This window comes from Xenopus laevis, chromosome 1S (genome assembly GCF_017654675.1).
Source record: "Xenopus laevis strain J_2021 chromosome 1S, Xenopus_laevis_v10.1, whole genome shotgun sequence".
Lineage (NCBI taxonomy): Eukaryota > Metazoa > Chordata > Amphibia > Anura > Pipidae > Xenopus > Xenopus laevis.
The window spans coordinates 146638186-146659657 of record NC_054372.1 but is presented as its reverse complement, the minus strand read 5'-3'; the positions used below and the strand labels follow the sequence as shown (position 1 = coordinate 146659657).

Below are 21472 nucleotides of genomic sequence, written 5' to 3'. Positions count from 1 at the left end.
ACAACGTTTTTAATACAATGTCAAAAAAAGATCAATCTGCTGTGAATCCTTCTGGAATCCCCAATTGGATGTTTAAATCTGCCCCTTGATATTTTCATGATAGCATTCCTTTACTTTAATATATTTAAGAGCAACCAGAATGTTATTTACTCCTTGCATTTTAATACCCAGAAAAACCATTCACCTTACCGTTAGGACCTGCTCTAAGTTCTCCAGTTTGGCTTGGAGCTGGTATTTCTCCTTCACAGCCAAATCTCTTTCTTTGGTGACTATGACAAGGGCTTCTCTGAGCTGCTCATAGTCTGACTTCACCTGCAAAGAAAATAGAATATCAAGGGCTGGGGAACAGATATGTTTGTGGACAATACAAAACTACAGAAGGGTAAAATTGCAGCCACTTTAACAAGCATAAGGCAAGTAGATCTGCAAAAGAGGTAGGCAGGTAGATCTGCAAAAGACTGTCAGAATTAATCCATTTTTTTTTTCAAATGTATGTTTGCTGGTAACTAATTTAAATAATACAAATAATACAATAAAAATGGAATGTATTTTAATAAAAATAATAAACAAATTTATTATAAACTAATAATTATATAATAAAGTATAATAATAAACTAATTTAGAAACCGTCACATTTATGGAAATAGTATTTTTCATAAATATTGGCCTAGTATTCTGATTTATATTTCAAAGGTAACCACCATCATGTCTCTGTACCTGACATTGCTGCCTTGCCTGATGATGTGGGGGCAGCATAATGGATAAGCAGTCATTTCAGTTTAGTCTTTAAACTAAAAAACAAAGGCTCAGTAAGGCTACAAATGTATTATTATTGTTACTTTTGATTACTCATCTGTCTATTCAGGTCTTCTCCTGTTCATATTCCAGTCTCTTATTAAAATCAAAATGGTTTCTAGGGAAATTTGAAGTCTAGCAACCAGATTGTTGAAATTAAAAACTTCTGAATAAAAAGCTAAATAATTTAAAAAACACAAATAAAAAATTAAAACAATTGCAAATATTATTGGGGTGTCGGTGCACGCTGTCTCTGACTGTACATAAAGGGGCACTTTACCTAGGGTCGAATATCGAGGGTTAATTAACCCTCGATATTTGACCGTCAAAGTAAAATCCTTTGACTTCGAATATCGAAGTCAAAGGATTTACCGCTATACCTACGATCGAACGATCGAAGGAATAAACGTTCAATCAAACGATTAAATCCTTCCAATCGAATTGTTCGAAGGATTTTAATCCATTGAATGAAGGATATTCCTTCGATCAGAAAATTGTTAGAAAGCCTATGGGGACCTTCCCCATAGGCTAACATTGGCCTTTATATCAGGATCATTCAACAAGGACATTTTTTAACATATATCAGATCTTCAGCATCTCACATGGCCTGAATATTCAGTACTGCTTCTGCAATAAACACTCACGCATCATTCCATGTCATTCACTGTCTGCTATCATTAACGTCACAAATAAACTGAAGAGCAACTAAGGTTTTCTTTATCTCCTGCTTGCCCTCATTTGCTCCAAACTGCATTCATAGACAATGTTTTTCATTTGCTGCTTTTAAAGTGAAATCATTCTATTCCCTGAACTGGAATCTCATCAGCTCATCAAGTGAACTCCATTCATTTACATGGGTCAGGAAATTTCTGTATACCAAATAACAACTTGATCAGGTGGTGTTCCTTTATCTGTTTTATAATTGGATTTGTTCTTACAAATCAGAGGTTAATCCAGTCTGCAGTCTCAGGTTATGTTATAGTCAGTTATTTCTGCAACAAATGTTCCTTGTGGTGCAATATAATAAACAAACCGTGTCCCTGGGATGAATGGATATCCGGTATACTGCACTGAGAAAAGGGAGAAGTGAGAGTTATGACTTTAAGGGGAAAGCCGGATTAGGGAACATCACTCACGTGGGAATGTCATCTTATCAGTAAAGGTAAAAGCACAAGAGCAGAAGCAAAAGTCATTATAACTGAGCTGCTGTCAAAGTCACTTTCTACACAGTTCTCTCCAAACATTCCCCTTTCTGTCAGCTGCAAGTAATTTATTATCTTAGTCCATCCCCAACCTGATAGTCGGATCTTCCATTTACATGTTATGCTTGCCAGGACTGAAATGCTCCAAAAGACATTTTCTTAGCTTGAGCTTTTAATTATATAAAATTGTCTAAAGTGACCACCATTAGAGTGATATTAGCATCTCTGAACACACTGAGAAGTAAAAGCAGGAATTGAGAGACTGAAAGACAGATGATGGTCAAAATTATTACATTAGGTATTGTGTATAGGTTTGGCCACAGGTGGTGTTTTTTCCTTAGGGGGTGAGATTAGGAAGGTATATAAATCACGTATCTGTCACCTCCGCTTTGGTCAGAGGGATGTCGCTTGGAACGCTGACAGAAATCTGGATCTTAGGACTTGTGTAATAGCTCACTGCTGCAGCTGCAGGTTAGATAGTGAGGGTAGACAAGTACCCAGGAAGGAAGTAGAAAGGAATTAGTAGAGGTGTATTTATCAATAGGAGAAAGTTGGAGTTCACCATCTGATAAATACACTTCTAAAAATCCCACAGGAATGAATAGAGATTGGAGGAGTTTTTCTGTTGTGAGCTCTAAATTCACTCTTCTGATTTCATAATAGCTCATAATTTTGTAGCACACCCGTGGGTGGACCTGAATTATGTGGAAATAGTGTGATTTGCTGCAGTGTATCCTGGGCACCCTGAGGCTATGAACAACTCCCTGCAACTCCCAGCAGTGTGTGTGTTACTTTAAACACCTTACCCTCAGGTGGATCCCGAGTGTCTCCTGGTGTACAGATGAATAAGGATGAAAGTAACAGTAGTGCAGATTAATTGTTTCAAACACATAACGTCTTTATTGGACAGTGGCAGTTATCTTGATCAGAGCTTTCAGTCAATAGTATATGCTTATACATTGAAGACAATCAGTGGAAAACCTTCACATTTTCTGTTACTGCAAGTAGATTCCTCTCAGGGGTGGTGCGACCTGTCTTGGTGATTTTCTCCAGCACTAGGGATTCCACAGGGTATCTTGCTTCTTGGCACTTTCCCTGCCCCTGAGCTTACCCACTTGTGTCCCTGTCTGGAGACTTGATCAACCCCTTGTTGGAGCCAGAAAGCAGCTCACTAAAAAAATCTGCCACTATCTTTCGCATCAAGAGCAACTATTACACACACTACTGTTACTAAATAAACTGTCCCAACTTTTGAGCTTGACAACATTCAGACCCATTCCTGTACCGACCTCCCTGCAAGATGGGATCCATGAAAAGAGCCCTGAGCACATGTGTGCTTTCCCTTTTAAACACTGCTATATAATGGGCAAAACCTTGAATTACGATGGAGCCAGGAAAGAGGACATAGCTCTCTGGGTAAACCAGAGGACCAGTTAGGTGTCCAAATACAAGGGGAAATTGCCTGAGTAAAACAAACCTTAACCTCAGGGTCCCTACAATTGTATTCTTGTTAGCTTATAATAAGGTTGCTGGTAAAGGTGTGTATATCAGGATAATTCCAAAAATATCTAGGGCAGAAGTGCTCACCACAATCTGACATTAACTGGCCTGTCAAAGTGATTTTTCAGGTTTCTCTATGAAAACAAACAGGTATTCTCACCAAATCTTACCATAGCTGGCCTTCAGGTTGAGCCTCTCCATGAAATACTATGAAATATGGTATAATATGGACTAAAATATATGCTACACTACATAATGGATTTATATGGTTAACTTTAGACTGGCACATGGAAGATTATTAAAAGGAAATAAATAAATGAAACATATAGCATAAAAAAATTCTAAATTAGCATGAGGTCTCCCTGGGTGTTTTTGTAATACATTCATACATTATACAAGTTACTTTGACCTACTTATCATTGAAAGCTAAAAAAACATTGAACAAAACTATCTGTATACTAAAAATATGCCAAGCTGGAATACAAATGTTTCTTTTTAAAAGGAAATAGCTCACATTAAACTAATATGCACTTTTTTTTAGAGAGGGAAGAGATTGCGGCACTCACAGGGTTTGTCATGAAAAAACAAAACGTTTTATTATCCTCAGTGTTTCGATCCCCCACAGGGATCTTCGTCAGGACTGAAATTTGTTTGTATTCAGCTCCTGATGAAGATACCTGTGTGGGATCAAAACGTTGAGAATAATAAAACTTTTTTGTTTTTTCATAACAAAACCTGTGAGTGCCGCAATCTTTTCTCTCTCTCTCTCTCTATAGTCTATACCATTGATCTGTATATATATATATATATATATATATATATATATATATATATATATATATATATATATATACATACATACACACATACACATACACATACACACACACACACACATTCTTACACTATTGTTAATTTTTTTATTATATATTTTTTTGATATGTATTTTAGCATTAACTCCCCAGAGGCATTTCTGTGATCAAACAAGTCTCCTGTCTGTCAGAGCGTATGTGTCCTCAGTTACAGTCACTCTTATTTTGTACATCGCTCAAATACCTGTACAAAAAATGCTACTTCTGTGCTGAGCTCAAAATGTCCAACAAAAGCAATTTTATTTTTGGGGGTAATTTTATATTTGTGTTGGCCTTTACTGGTATAAAGTTAAAGTGCAGTTGGGCCAAAATAATCCAATGATTTCTATCCAATACCCATACCTGAGTGGGAATAACTATAATTGTCTGCCACTAAGACTAGAAACTAGATAAGGTCACAGTATATACACTCTAGTTCCAGCATCTTTGATTCTACACTTGGAAGGTTTTTGTTTTGATTCATCAAATGTTGTGTCTTATTTTATTATTATTTTTTTTAATCATTTGGGTGTTTGAGGAGTGGTAGACAATCTATGAATATAAGTGAGAATTCAGTATGAGTAATGTTGTTACATGACTGAGTGGGTGGCACCGAGAGGAAGAAAGTAAATTTGAGGTGTACATGTCCCTGTGTCATTTAATAGAACATTCATGCACAATAATGTTGGTTATGCTCCCTGTACATTGTCAGCACAAGTGCAGCCTGCAGACTATCAGTGTACAAAAACAGTTGACACAAGAAATAATGATCTTTTAGTCTTTTGACTGTTCCTTAAACTGCCACTAAACATATAAATCACATATGGAAACACTCTCTGCAATGTATCTAGCAATATTGAAAATACAAAGACATGTCAAAAGATGTGAGTTGTGAGGATCGAAGCTGTTAATACCTGGTCATACAGCAGGGCCCTGTGGGATAGACTGGCATATTGAAGGCTTAAGCGACTCTTGTCTTGCACCACATCCTTTAATTCATCTTCCTGACAAGAGAAAAAGGAGATAGTCAGTGCTGGTAGAACTCACAGCAAACACACTGCTCACTGATTGCTCAGCTTGAACCCTTTAGTCAATATCTTGGTTTTTATAGAGCCCTTGACTTCTAACAATAAGTAGTAACATTAATATCTGCATTGATGTGCCTTGACCCTCAGTAATAAAGAAAGCAAATGCAATACAGTACTAAAACCGTGGGATGTTATTTTTTTAAATCTGAAAACCAAAGCAAGTATAGATACAAATGCAAGAGATTAAGACACAGTTACAGTGATCCATGCATTTGTGGCTTTTATTGTATTATGAAAGCACATGAAAGGCTGAAGGGAACAGTTCAATACAGTGATGAGAAGTGTATTTACTGTGTGTATATATATATATATATATATATATATATATATATATATATATATATATATATATATATATATATATATATATATATATATATATATATATAGATATATAATGTATAACAGGTGACAGATGAAATTAGCTCCCGCTGAGACATAAAACTACTTTTTACATGGGTAGAAGGTAGAAGGTCCCCATAGGCTTCCTAACAATTGGATTAAAATCCTTCTATTGTTCGTTCGATCGTAGGCATATCGCTAAATCCTTCGACTTCGATATTCGAAGTCGAAGGATTTTACTTCGACGGTCGAGTATCGAGGGTTAATTAACCCTCGATATTCGACCCTAGGTAAATGTGCCCCTAAATAAAGATCACTTTTATTGCATGAGTGTAGTCTATACAATCACTCACTCTGCATGTAAAGAGAGTATAATGGATGTGCTAGGTTGAGCTAGGCCAATAATGACACATTCTCTGTTGAAGAGCAAGTCATTAATTTAGCAAGCAGAACAGCACAGTGTTTAGAGGGTCATTTGGCAACTTGTTCATTAAATCTCTGCTCCCTTTCCAGGGCCGGGGAGTGAACATCTGCCTTATTTCATCTGTACAAAACCAAGCAATTTACTGCAGTTGGACATGCGTATGGACTCATGAGTCACCAGAGTTTAGTGTGCACCCATATGTAACTATGGTTTCCAGCATTCGCTAATGCTTTATGACAAGATGAAAGTTACAAATAAACCAGAAGTTACTTGACTTAACCCTCTCTTTAAATAGCTTCCAGCCCGCTCCACTTCTAAAACCTAGTAAGACCTGTTCCACCTGCATACATTTATTAGGTCCCTCTGTTTATTTATGGGCTCCATAAGATCCTGACGGCAGAGAGATTTAATTAGAATTTCATTTTCGTCCAATTAGCCAAAGAATCGACCCAAGCATTCCATAAACACTGAATATATATGCCCTGTGCACTTTATCCTCTGCATTTCCTCGTGCCCCTCATATCCAGCTGAGCTACAGAGCTGTTAAGTGAATATGCGGGTTTTAAGTAATCTTTAGTTAATGATGGCTGAATAATTTATGGCAGCAGTTGAAAATGACAGGCTATGTTAAGAAGCTACAATTAGCGAGGAAAATGAGACCTTTTTTTTTAATGTTTCCACTACTGTAAAAAAAAGGACAATAAAATCCAAAGAGAGAAATATTCATTGTATGTTTTGTCCGTCATCAATTTTTTTCCATTACACTTGATGCTATTTGGGGAGGGTCACCTCCTTCCCTTAATTTCCCCCTCAGCTGCCTGCTCTTATTTGAGTGTTTCCTTTGTAATCTTGTAAGACACCACATGGAATATTGGCACTATGTAAATACATTCTGCATACAACTGACTGATGTGCGTTAAGCAGCTTTTGTACTCGAAACAATGAACAGCAAATTGGAGCAGAAGGAAAGCAATAAAATCATAGGCAATTAGTGCTTTTCAAGGGTGGGGGTGCCTTTACTTCTTGTTAAACCCTAGAATAGGGTATAAAATACCATAACTCAGAACTACTTTACAGACATCCTTGGATAACTGAGGCTACCTTATGAGATATAATCACACCCTCAAGGATAAGCTTTATTTATAAAAGACATGTTAAAGTGCAACAAGACTAAAATATACAGTTTGTCACTAAGGACTGAACTAGAGCATGCTACCTGCTTCAGCCACACCTTATCAACGCTTTCCACACAAGTCAACATATGAACAAACCTCATAATAGATGATCAGCTGCATCCCTAACATAGAAGCAGAGACAGGAGAACTTGTCCCTGCATTGTTTACAATGTGCTGAACCTCACAGAATCTCTCTGAGAGCCAAATCATAAAACAGTTACTATAAAGCAGCAAGGCAAGGGGCTGATTCCCTTAGACTAATATAATGTGACAATAGTATCTGGGCACCAAATTTCTGCATTGCCTAGAGTCATGCATCTATTGGCGCACATTTCCTGTTATCTCTCTTATGTTTCTTATGTGTTTTATCCAGTTGTTCCCTACACCCTGGATTAGCCATAAATACATTTACAGGGACAAATAATTAAGCCTATGTAAAGCAGCTATTCCCGTATAACTTCAGATAGGAAATCCTTTCATATATAATCCCTTCTTTTGAATTAAAGCCTTGGTAAAACAGCACACTGTGGATTTAATTTACATTTTCTTCCTTTATTTAAATGTATTTCTGAAATAATTCAATAAATGTAACCTGAAGATGGCAGAACAGTTTCAATCAGCCTCAAACACCTGCAAACAGGAAAGGCTTTTACAATCTTACACAAGACTGCAACAGACAGACATTTAAAGGGCATGTAAAGGCAAAAAAAAATAAAATCCCATTTTTACTTTCTTTAATGAAAAAGAAACCTATCTCCAATATACTTTAATTAAAAAATGTGTACCGTTTGTATAAGAAACCTGACTGTATGCAGTGAAATTCTCCCTTCATTTACTGCTGTGGATAGGAATTGTCAGATGGTCCCTAACAGCTGAGCAGGGAAACAATCATACTTATGAACAGCAGAGGGAGCCCCCGCCTTACTTCCCAGCCATGCAGAACTCAAGCAGCTTTGTTTATGACGATCCCTCAGCAACCCAGACCACACTGAGCATGTGCACAGTCTTAGTCTTGCAAAGATGTTTAACAAAGTTACAAGATGGTGACCCCCTATAGCCAACTTTGAAAGCATAAATTATTTGTTTGATTAGGCTTGTGGTACAGTAAGTTCATGTTTATATTTAGTATACAAAATACAACATTTCTATTTTAGACTTTACATGCCCTTTAACAGTCTGAGCCCATATTTGCTGTTGTATATTACAACTTCAACAGTATCCTCAATCAGTCAGCGCCGGTGGCTTGTCAAGGCCTTTGCTCAATAGCACCAGATCTTTTATTCTAATTCAAGCATTTTAAAATCTGGAGCAGGTGAATATCATTTTAAAAGCAGTGCAGTGCTGGGCATCCCAGGCCAGGGAAACCGATGGTACAATGTAAATCTTCACCACTGTACCACAACCCTGCTGATTGCTTGACCAGGCCAGATCCAAGGGAATGCAGAAGGAAAATCTAAATATTCACAGCACAGCATCTTAGAAAAATGCTTTATCTGGAAAACCCCAGGTCCTGAGCATTCTGGATAGCAGGTCCCATACCTGTATAGTGTATATATACAACATATATGGTAGCATGTATCATCTTTCAGAAAGGTGAGATAAAGAGGATTTTCTTATACAGGTGTCTATTAACAGGTAACTCGTTCTCCACAAACTTCAAGCTAAAGTAATGCTGTTAACCATAGTGTCCTTTTTACAGATGCTGACTAACTGGTTGTAATAATAAGAAATGATATTGTACTTGATTGTAAAGTATAAATCTATACTGATTCAATAAAATCTAATTTTTGCATTGACAGGTTGTTCCAAACTATGGAAATATCCCATTAAACAAAAAAGCATCAGGTCAGGAGCATTCTCTATTATAGATCCCATACCTGTGCTTTCCATTGCTTGATCTGTTTCACACAGATAAGAAGGAGCATAATGCAAGCCAGACACATACATATAAGCATGTAGCTCTTATCCTTAGAGTTTTGCTGTAAGGCCATGCATAATGACTTGGTGCATTAAAAATACATTATGTGTATGTATGTGTGTGGGTGTTCATGTATTGATTATTGCATTGCACTTATAGCAGCCATGCTCTAAACATGAACATTCATGCAGTGTGGAGTCATCTACAGATTTCATTTTTATACATTTAGATGAAATAGTAAATCCTATATTTTTCCTCCAAGAATGCTGGGACCTGTAGTTGGACAACAGCTAGATACTACAAGTTCACTGATTAAGGCACAAGAACCCTCTTTATTACCAAAAACTAAACGGAAGAATAAACTCATTCTAAATAATTCAATGCATTTTACTGTGTATTCTTTCATCTAAAGGGAGATATAATGTGGTAATTCATGTTATATATTCTGACGTGTATAGCTCTACTCTCAAAAAGCAACATCTCGGTTATGGAATTAAATTAAAAAAAAAGAGAGAGAAAAGCTATAAACAATGCCAATGGAGATCAGAAGCCTCTAGTAATGAGGTGCCAGCTCATGCACATTTTAAATATTTGTAGCCATAAATTGAAAACAAAATGCTGTTCCAATAAATGTACACCGTTGTCAATAGGGCCTTTTACCCTGTTATTGCCTTGGCAGCACTAATGCACATTGTTTGCTATTACATATCTTCATTAATTGTTATCCCAGTAAAGTACAAGCAGTTAATTAGCAGCACATAAACACAATCTTTTCAATGCCAAATTGTGGAGCATTTAGGGTTAAGACACACTGTGGTACTATTAGCTAGTGGCTACAAAATACCAAAAAAAAAAAAATACAATAGACAATACTGAGAAATGCCTCTGCTAAAACACATGTAGTGTCTTAGCAAAGCCAGTTATCACTATTGTGTATTTTGTAGCCATGACAAGTAGCTGCTACTAGTAGCTCTGTGTGTTTTTGCCCTTAAGGGTTGGGGCAGACGGCAGATTAAGTTGCCTGACGACTTATCGCCTCTTCTGCGGGGTGACAATCTCCCCGAACTGCCTTCCGCCTGCTGAATGAAGAATCGCCTGCGCTAATGCACTCGCGGCGCTTCGATTTCCGAAGTCACTCATAGTTGCCTCATGAGGGAAACCTGATGGTGTTTGATTAAAAAAGTACTCCATCTCAAACCTGTAGAAGTCTCAATGGCAGTTTTTCCATATTTACAATCGGAAGATATCCTGATCTGCACTGGGTTTCGAACAATAATGCAAATATTTCATGGTTTTCGGGTGATAATGCCAAAAAGTCTGAGTTTTTGGGTGGCAACCCCGAAAAAAATTGTACGCTTTGGATTCTTTTACGATTTCATCCAGCCTTTTCCTGCACCAGATATTTTTGGGAACATTTATTGATCAATACGGTAATAATGTTTGCGGGAGTTTGTTTGAAGTGGTGTTAAGAAAATATTGAGACATTTTCAGATTTTAGAAAATAACCCCTAGGTATCTATACTGTTCATAGATTTAGCCACATTGTCCACTGACAACAAGAGATACAACTACTGTATATCAGTAAACAATTCTGCTATTTATTGCATTAAAGAACATAAATATAAACACAGCATGCAACAACAAAAGGCTGGTATTTCAAACCAACAGAATTATTGCTGCACAAGACTGGTAGCCTAACTCTATACAATATGCACACAACATATGTCATGAATTAAGATGGATCTGTGTAGTATTACTTGGTAGCATCACTTAGCTTTTATTATATATTGTGGAACAATCAGTGCTCTAAAACAACAATAATAATTTATTTCCCATGCCTCTGAACTATAAAGAGGAGAAGTTCTTAAGGGCCTTTGAATATTAACAAAGGAATAGTGAGGTTAATAACCCCCACGCAAATGCACAGGGATCAGAAATTACTCTTGCCATGCTTTACAGAGCCCATCATAGCATGTGTAATATACTGTTCAAGTATAGTGACACTCCTCAGCTATGTGTCCGGGATCAGAACTTGGAGGTGAGCTATCCATTAAAAAAAGAGTAATCATACCCATCCTTCCATACTGTTATGGGAGGATGTAATAAACGTTTGCACAAATAAGAATAAAAATTAGCATTTCAGAATGTAATATTTTGTTTAGGTATCATTTTGTTAAATATATATTTGTTGAAATCTGTTAAAAAAATGTTGGATGGGTTGTATAGTTCATTCAAATGTAACTGTATAGCCTGAAATCCATTATGTTTCCAACCAAAAGATTCCTGTGCAAGCAATATCTCACTCAGCTCGAGCCGCTTCAGGCGTTAAAAACAACAATGAGGCATCTTCAGCCAAGCAATTTAGTATCAGTGAAATAATAAACAGAACAACATCTCTTTTTGGGCTTAGAACTATGAAAGGAAACATTTGTTCCATTGTTCATTCTGCTCTGCTCACTGTGGTGCTGAAGTCTTGGTGGTATTCATGGAGAAAAACTGCAAAAGCCACAAATAACTGTATGTAATCATTTTGAACCTATAACAAAGATCCCTTCCTGAATATGGCACAGCTAATTATGGATCCTAAGCACTGAGCCCTGTCTTAGACTACGACATGTAATTATTTTGCGGTTACATTATAATAGCTGTATAATTATATTCTCTGAATTGCCATCGTACGAGTTCTATGAGAGAGCATGAACGCAGCGTACCCAAACAGCGTACCCAAATAAATTACATATTCTATACATTTAAAATTAAAAGAGGGTTCTGAATAAAACTTCTAGTGAATCTCACTTACAGGATTGAACATATACAGTATGTATTCATATAGCAATTCACTTGCTGATCATTGGCTTAAATGGCAAATGTTTGAGTCACGAGGGGGCCTGTGCAGATTGTAGATATGGACAGATCTGCTTCAAACAAGACAGAATTTTTCTCCTAGGCTTTTTCAGGTCTAAAATATTGTGGGCAAATACGGACAAAATGATTATTTCAGCCCTATACATATGATAGTGGTCTGACTTTTTGGTCAGGAAATGCTGAAGGTTTATACAACGTAGATCTGCTACCACGGCATTCAAAGTACCTATACAGTATATACAGTAAAGCCTCCTTACCACATTAGAAATGGCAACAACCTTCTCCAGTGGACAGTAAGGTTTTTCTTGCAGATAACCCTTGTCTGGAAAGTTTGATAGTTTACACTATTTTGTGGGGCAGATGTTGTTGCATGTCCATTATATTGTGTAAACACTCATAAAGGACAAAAGAAAACCCAAAGAAGCAAATTAATTTTGGGGTGGATACCATGGTAACCAGGCAAGCTGATATTCCTTTGGCTCTTCCACTCAACAACTGCTCCTTGTCCCCATCACTGATGGTTCTATTTGCTTTGCTTGCACACAAGGTGATTCAAGGGTTAAAAAAATTCCGTGCTCCTGCTCATATATTCAAGAAAGTGGGTATTGTACTGGCTTGTTAAGTGATATTTATTTTGTCCTTAAAAATTCATCCATGGTGGTCATTCAGCATCATGGCTGCCATATACTTACTAAACCATGAAATACACAAATCAATGGGACAAATTCACTATCCTGAGAAAATTCTCCAGTGATGGCTTTGCTCACATCAAAACACTTTGCCAGGCAAAAATTCGCCAGGACAACGCTAATTCACTAAAAGTTGCGTCCAGGGCACCGTTACCGTTAATTTGGTAAGCAAAGCAAAGTTGCGCTAGCGTTGGCTAATTTGCATACGACGGGAAGTTAAATTTCAATGGACATATATGTTGCAGCAATACACTACACTACACTACACAAGCAAGTCCAGGGGACCTTCATAAAATAAAATAAAGTTGTTATATTACCCTACACATGAGCCCAGCGTATAGTTTATGTGCCATATGTTAGGAAATGTAGGGGGGAAGCCGGGTACCCTAAAAAAAATTTACGATCTTTTGCAGCCTATCACCCTGAAAAATTAAAAGTCACCAGTGTTTTTTGAGACTTAGAAAAATTTTCACTAATTTTTTTTTAGGAAGTCCTGTCTACTCTATTGCACTTCGCCTGGTCTGAGGTGGTGAAGGCAAGTCTGGCGCAAGAGGTAATGTTCATTAAAATCCGCATCTTAGTGAATTTTCGTAGTTACGTCCATTCGCCAGAGCAAAAATTTGCCTGGCGTTAGAGTATGAAGTAGCGCTACAGTCTATCTCCTTCGCTAGCAAATTTACGTCTGCGCCCATTAGTTAATCGGCGAAGTCCCAAAATAACATCACGCTGGCGAATTTTCCCTAACGTTAGTCACTTTGCCCTTTAGTGAATTTCCACCTATTTGTTTGCATATGGTCAGCTGCAGGGAACTGCTTATAAAAACACATTTTATTTTTATGCATCAAATATAAGTTTTGATTTATCAAAAGTTGATATTCCTTTGCAGATTTTGACTGCAGTATTTTCTGTTTGTTTATTACAGGCCAATTTTACATATTCATAAAAACAGGTATGGTATCCATTATCTGGAATCCTGTTATCCAGAAATCTCACAATTACAGGAGGGCCATCTCCCATACACGCCATCTCCCATAGAAGCCATTTGAATCAAAAAAGGTATCAAAATTTTAAAAAGGATTTCCTTTTTCTCTGTAATGATAAAATAGTACCTTTTACTTAACCCAGACTAAGCTGCTTGAATTTTTAGAGGTGGACAAACAATCCTATTGTATTTTTTAAACATTTAAATGGTTTTTAAGTAGACATAAGGAATAGAGATCCAAACTACATTACCATTAGTTTACCTCAACCAAATGTTTTAGCACAGGAGTGCCCATTCTTTACTGATGCAGGCTCTACTTTTAGGGCTCTTACTGATGTGAGGTTGAAGCTGCGCTCCCTTGCATTCCGTTTTTCTGTGCTCAGCCGCAGGGGAGCGCAGGAATAGACACATTTAGCTTCTTTCAATGGGGCTGTACTCACACAGGCGTGTGTTGGCGCCGAATGCAGGAAAATGCAGCATGTTGCGTCTCAACCTGCATTCAGCGCCTACACGCGCCTGTGTGAGTACAGCCCCATTGAAAAAAGCTAAATGCGTCTATTCCTGCGCTCCCCTGCGACTGAACGCAGAAAAACGGAACACAGGGGAGCGCAGCTTCAACCGCTTGTCAGTAAGAGCCCTTAGTGATGTTGTCCCATTATGATCTACATCCATAAAGGCATTGTATCATTCTGTTCCATGGAAAATATTATTTTAATATTATATTGATTAATGAAAGAATTTATATTGCTCTATTTAACATTATAACTTTAACATAATAAATATCTGAATGAAAAGCATGAAATAGGACAGTGATTTAGACAAGCTGTTTGTTGACAGTGTCTTGAGATCTACTGATCACCAACTAAAGGTTGGTAAATTCCATTCTACCTTTTGTACAGCCCTGTATTTAGCAGGTGCTGCAAAGAAAAAAAAAAAAAAAAACAAATGTATACTTACAGAACATACATTTTCACAAAGGAGCATTTTCATGCATGTGACATCAAATTGTTGCCAACAACAGTAAAGGCCCAAAAAACAACACATTTATATAAATAGAAATAGATAAAAAGATGAAGAAATTATATTTGGTTCAATCTCCCCCCCTCACCCTCTTGGGAACGTGTGCATATACTGGCAGTAGAATTCAATTTGTTTTATGTATTAGTGGTTAATTATGTTTTTTTTTTTTTTTGCCATTTTTAGCTTTCAGTGGGAAGTTAATTGAATTCATTTTCCTAAGTATGTAAATAATGTCAACACATGTATTCATTAATTATCTTTGTTAAATAACGATGTGCCACATGAATGCTACTACACTAAATAAAATCATTCATCCCAAACATTACGTAAACTGCATGTTTACATTCGTTATAGCTACTGTATGTGTGCTCAGCTCATTAACATTATGTACAGTAAGTTCTTTGGGGATACAAATGTTTAATGCCATCTCAATGAGTTTACACTTTGTAGCCCATTAATATATTCATTTCTGAAAAATAAAGTCACAAGGTCCATTATGTAAGAGTTTCCAGCAATTAAAGGTTCTCATGTATATGAACTTTTGGAAAAGCCCCAGAGCTACACCAGTGAGCAACAATTATTGCAAGTCAGGCAGAGAATTCCAGGACACCAGTGCAACTGTCAGTCTGCATGTCTGTAAACAAGATCCTGCTTTAAATGAGGCCACCATACATAAAATCTATAAAGTCTATCCAAATGTACTATTTTATGTTTCTGGGTTTATTATTTTATTTATGCCAGCAAAAGAAGGGAACTGGCAAACAAAGGGTTTGATAATGGGCCCATAAAGTTTGCTCTGCTCCAAACCTCAACACAGTTTAGAAGACTCCTGGCCTCCTATAAAGCAATTAACCAACACATTTAGGGTAGGGACACACTGGGCGATTTGGGGAGTTTTAGTCGCCTGGCGACTAATCGGGCGATTTCGGAAAACAAATCGCCGCATGTGATTAGCGCAGGCGATTTTTCATTTTAGCCAGGCGCTGAGCGAGGGGAGGCATTCGGGGAGAAAAGTCGCGGCGATTAGTCGCCAGGCGACTAAAACTCTCCAAATCGCCCAGTGTGTCCCTACCCTTAACCTCCCTATGTCATATCTTATCAGTCATCCTAAAGGTGGTCAGGTCAGACATGGTAATACTGTATTTTATTCCAAACAACCTCCCGCAGGACAATACAACAAAATGATTAAATTATCATTAAGTTAGTGGTGTACAAATGGTGGTTGATTTTACGATCTGACATTAAAGGGGTTATTTATCAAAGGTCGAATTCTAAACTTTAATCGATTCAATTTTATTCAGATATCGAATTATGTTGTTTGTGAAAACATTTGAATGTCTAGCATTCGATCTAACAGTCCCGGCCCGAAAACTGGAATGAAATTTGAATTGAGAAAAAAAAAAAAAACTCACTTTTGTGCGTCAAATTTTTGATGCCCAACAATTTTTTTTGATGCCCAACAATTTTTTTTTAACGCACAACTTTTTTTTTTGACAAGGAACATAGGGTGTCATTTTCAAAGCGAAACTTGGCAAAAATTTGGCTCATTACAACATTAAACATCTTCAGAGGGACCTCTGCCATTGACTTCTACATGAACTCGGCAGGTTTTAGGTGGAGAATAGTCAAATCAGAACTGTTTCCAGGGTTGAGGTGTGATAAATCTCACATTCAAATTTAGATTGGTGGTTTCAAATTCAAACTTGTGAGTTTTGACCCAAAACATTTTGAAAATTTAAATTTGAATTTACCATTAGAACCTTAATAAATCTGCCCCTAACAGTCACGCCACGAAAGCTCGTGCTCATTGCCATGTATCATTGGCATCAATCATTTTATTGTTCCTCAAAGTGGAACCCAGATAAAAAAACATATTAATTACTGTCTGCTCCCTTTATCCAGCACTTTCTAATACCATGCTGGAAAAGCACTAGTGTTCATTAAAGTAAAGATGTTTGTTTCAGATAAGTGCCACTTAAATAGGTTACACAGGTGCAGCATGCAGCTTAAAAGCCATTTTCCAGGAAGTTCATCAGAAACCCATTCTGTTTATTAGCAAATGACATGAGTCATCTTACAGCAGCCAGAAATCATTGCCTCTTTTTTTACTTCTGCATCCAAAACTAACAAGTTGATAGCAGAAAAGGAAGAGAGGATCTTTTGATATGTCAAACTGTTGTCTCCTCTTTAATATTCTGGTGGTGCACAGCTCCATGCATCAGTTTTCTGACAGAAGGTGCTCTGGGAGATTAACCCATTCTGCTGATAAAGGTCCATGAAAAGGACAGCTGCCTGGAATGTACAACTAAAGGATAATGAAGGGAAGTGATTGCAGGACTATGAGAAGCCTTAATCTTGGGTCAAAATGTATTTGCTGCCCCAGGAATTATTGAAACTTTAGCTATATGACTAATACATAGGGATGAGTGAAATATTTTGGCGAGAAAAAACTCCTTTATATATAATATAGTTACAGTTAGAGTTGTAGTATTTCTGGTCAGGTGATCTCTGAAGCAGCACATAGACCATCACGAAATGGGGGTTCAAGGCAAGAGATGTAAAAGGGCAAGATTTACTTAAATATATATTCCAGTTTGGGAAGATTTTTTAATATGCCACCTAATATTATATAAACTGTTGCTTAAGTGTTCATTTTAGGGGTATAGTTTTCCTTTAATTCATTGTGCACCTTATAAAGATCCAATTGTATTAGAAATAATCCAAGGTGCATTGCTGCACTGTGCACTTTCCATACTGTAGTAATATCTTTTTCATACACCCACCTAACTGTGATAATGTTAGAAGACATTTGAAAAATCAGGGACACTTCCAATAAATACAATTAGTTGGATTTTCTAGCCCTGAACTCTCCTCCTACAGTAATCTTCTACCCTTACATATAATGAAGAGTGTCAATCGTTTGCCCTTGCTGCTGCTCATCTATTTCAGATGTGATTAAAAATAAGGTTGCAAAAATATATCCTTGAATACTAATAAATTGCACCAAAATAATGTGTCAGTAGTTATCAGATAACATGGTGCGTGTTTATATATAAATGAAGCAGCTTTAAAGTATCAGCGTTAATTGCATTTTTGTAAGTGTTCTCCAATGATTAGGTAATCTGGTCACCCCACATATACATGATCTGTTACCAGAAGAGAATTTATCATAGAAAATGCATATGTTCCATTTTATAAGTGGGATTTGGAGTCATTTATATTTATGCTCGGTCCTATGTCCATGCTAATACAGAAGTATACCGTTTACAGTATGAATAAGATGCATGCATTTTAACTTACACAGTAGACTGGCCAATAAATTCAAACACACAGATCCATCTTCCTCCCTCGTTGGCACTCCCCTATTGCAGACGCCTGCTCTGGAAAGTGCAAACTGCGCCGCCGATGGATTACACTAGAGCTTCATCTAGTTAGAAGTGACCTTTCCGTGCCAGCTGGAAGACAGAGACGGGCTCCCAGGGGGGTTTTATACAGCCCAACACCCTCCTCCAGAATACACAGAGAAATAGAGAGAATGCTGGAGAGTGGCAGGTCATTTATCTGGAAGCAATTACTGTTCTATACACAGGAATGGGTGTGCCTTCCAGGAGCCACCAAATATACACTAGGTTACATGGAGACCCAGTCAGGAGCACACAGGCAGTCAGGTGTCCCTTCTAGTTTGGAAACATCAGTTCATTTGCCCTACACAACTATAAGCCCATATAAACAATTTTTTTACCAGGAGTACCAAAAATGTGATGCCCCTCAGCCTGAAGATGCCAGTGAAACCTTTATATCTTGCAGTTGTTTATACTACATACTACTTCTTGAATAGCCACATGCTGAACCTAGACTCTTTAGTTTAAAATTTGTATTAGTTTAAACACTTCTGTGATTAAGGCAGTCAGTTTTGCCCAAAATGACAACAAATTTGAGTACCATCTACTGCCTATAAGGCTTTAAATGGGTAATTTACTTGTAATGAATGTTTACTAGAGTGTAGACAGTGATCTCATGAGACAATTAGCAATTGGTCTTCATATTTTATTTTCTGAGGCTTTTTGGTAAGCAGCTCTGGAATTTCAAGGTCCAATTTTTCCTAGAATGAAAAGTTAGAAGATGAACAGCAGCAGCCCTGAAATTAGTTTCTCATTCATCCCAGTTTCTGGACTAAGTCCCTGGGTAAAACTGTCCCCATGGAACATCCCCATCGACATGTCATAAAAAGTCCCTATGAAGTGGGTTTGGTTGGGAATAGGAAACATGTACCATTTCTAAAGTAGCGTTTTCCACATTTTCTGGCCAGGTACAATATGAAGATGATATGTTAACTTATTAGGACCGGAAAAGAAATTGATACTAGTTCAACCTTTCTGGAGAAATCTGTACAACGCAATTAATATTTTTAAGATAACATCTGGCTCAGACTATGACAATGAGTGTGGTTTAGATGGGGAGTGGTCAAAACGTGGGCATAACCTATACAAATGTATTTCAAGGTGTGGAAGGTAAATAATTCTAAAAGTAAAAAAAATTAAATTAAAAATTAAAAATGAAGACCAGTTAAAAAGTTGATAGAAACAAAACATTTTGTTCTCACTTTAAAGTCAGGTATCCCTTTAATAACCACTTTTGACTCCTGTTTTTGAGCTTAAAATACAGCTGGTTTGAGTTGGTGACATGCTCCTGATTTTTAGTGCTTTCGAAAGGCAGCTGTGCCTTGATCCCACCATTTTAATGGCCCCATGACCTCCATACAAAAAGGCTTTATATTCAGTACTCTTGCACACAATTTACATGAACAGGGGCACCATGATATTTGTTACACTGCCAGATAGAGTTGCCAACTTTTCTTAAAAAATATAAGCCTTGACAGTAATAGGATGGGGGGTGACATAAGGGACACATTGGTTAAGTAGAGGGTTGATCTTATTAAGGATTTGGAGGGTAGGGTCAGGGTTATAGAGGGCATAGAGGAAATAGGATGGGGGGATTGGACTGAAGTATCTGCTTGAGAAACGTTTAGACCCCCATTATGCAAGAAGGAATTATTCCTGATGTCGCTATATTTCTTAGTATTAAGGACACCAATCAGGCATTGCAATGTGAGTGGTTAGTAGGTATCCATGCGCTTTACTTTTGTTTTTATAATATGCTGGAAAGTATGAATTTAAGCCCCATGGAGTAGTTACAAGCACAGCTTGAAGGTGGAAATCTCACTGACTTTCCTTTGAGGCTAAATTAGCAATGTCTCTGCATGAAAAAACTCTGCATTACACTAAACTTGGGACCCAACAGAGATGGAAAAGCAGAATTACTGTGCGGAGAAAAAACATTAATATTTGTTTTTCATTTAGACTGGAATGGTGCTTTGTTTTGATTTCCAAAGCGCTCACCTAGAACACACGCTCACCACTGGTTATAAATCTACTTTTAATTGCATGTTTCCTAAATCTTTCAGTGTTGAAAGCATGACCAAAATATTCCAAGGAAAATATTAAATGCCATTTGTCAAATGGCCCCCAAAAAGACTTCCCTCCTGATAAACTGTGGGAAAAAGTGAGTCCCCTGCTGTAATTGTTTCTGACCACTTGCACTCAATAGATTGTGTTCCTAGTTATATAGAGAGGTATGTTCCACAAAATAGCTGACAATATATGTACCAACCAATGGATAATTGGCCATTTTAGGAAGAGCTGGATTATGGGTCCCTGGAGTGAATGGAGGAGAGCAGAGTGAGCCCTCCATTCCATACTCCATTTAGGATTTTGTAGCTGCTTAATTAAAATTAGCTAATCTGATTATGCTGCAGGTGAGCTGCAGTCAAAGAGGCATGGGATTAAACCTCAGTGTCCTGGGATACCTCCTTGTACTGGAGGAGGGTGAGGGTCCCTGAAGACCTCCTTGCGCTGGAGGGAGAAAGGTATGCTAGACCAGAGGCTGGCGAGTTGATATCCCTGGAGGGTAGAGTAAAAGGGGTTTTGCGAGAAGCCAGAATATTTCAGGGTGTGGGAGCCACCCTGAATGGTGAGAACCCCAAAGAAAGGAGAAAAGTTGTCAATACATGCTGTGTAACTGCTAACAAACTATGCTATAATCTTTATGTTGGGAAGAACTGACAAAATAAATCTGTGTTTTCAACTGAAGACGCAATGTCCCTGTCATTTTGCTCCTGATCCTCTGCTGATCTGCCTACCATAGCTAAATTCCCCCAAGAATTATGTGTGTATTGCTAACTTCACCATATCTTGCTTTGCACAAAGACACCTGCCTTTGCAGCTATTTATGGTCATTAACTAGTGAGTGGTTCTGGGGATAACCAAACTCCTTGGTTGTGACTGAGCACCTTTCCCTGAGTCCATTCCAGCTGTCGGTGCCTGACCACTGTGGAGTCTAAGTAACAAAATAAGAATTTTTGCCAAATGCCATATCACCACCAGCCCTTCAAAATCCTTCATCTGCATTGCCAGAGAAGCCAAGGAAAAACAATGTATATGGACAGCAGATGCCTCCTCCATACATATGTGTTTCCTTAACTATAAACATATATAATAATGCTGGGCAGGCTTTAAGGTATGTATATATAGTAGATAGTTCCCTAGCAACCATGCACTGATT

General features: G+C 37.5%; 1 protein-coding gene across 16 annotated transcripts in view; it reads right to left on the bottom strand.

Moving 5' to 3' along the window:
- rimbp2.S (RIMS binding protein 2 S homeolog) overlaps positions 1-21472 on the bottom strand; it is a 176692-nt gene that overhangs the window by 68291 nt on the left and 86929 nt on the right. For all 16 annotated transcript variants that reach the window (XM_041580332.1, XM_041580338.1, XM_041580330.1 and 13 more), the window contains exons 7-8: positions 5263-5352; positions 190-312 (exon numbers count right to left, since the gene is read on the bottom strand). In XM_041580332.1, the coding sequence (XP_041436266.1) occupies positions 190-312; positions 5263-5352 (213 nt within the window). The remainder of the gene's footprint in view (positions 1-189; positions 313-5262; positions 5353-21472) is intronic.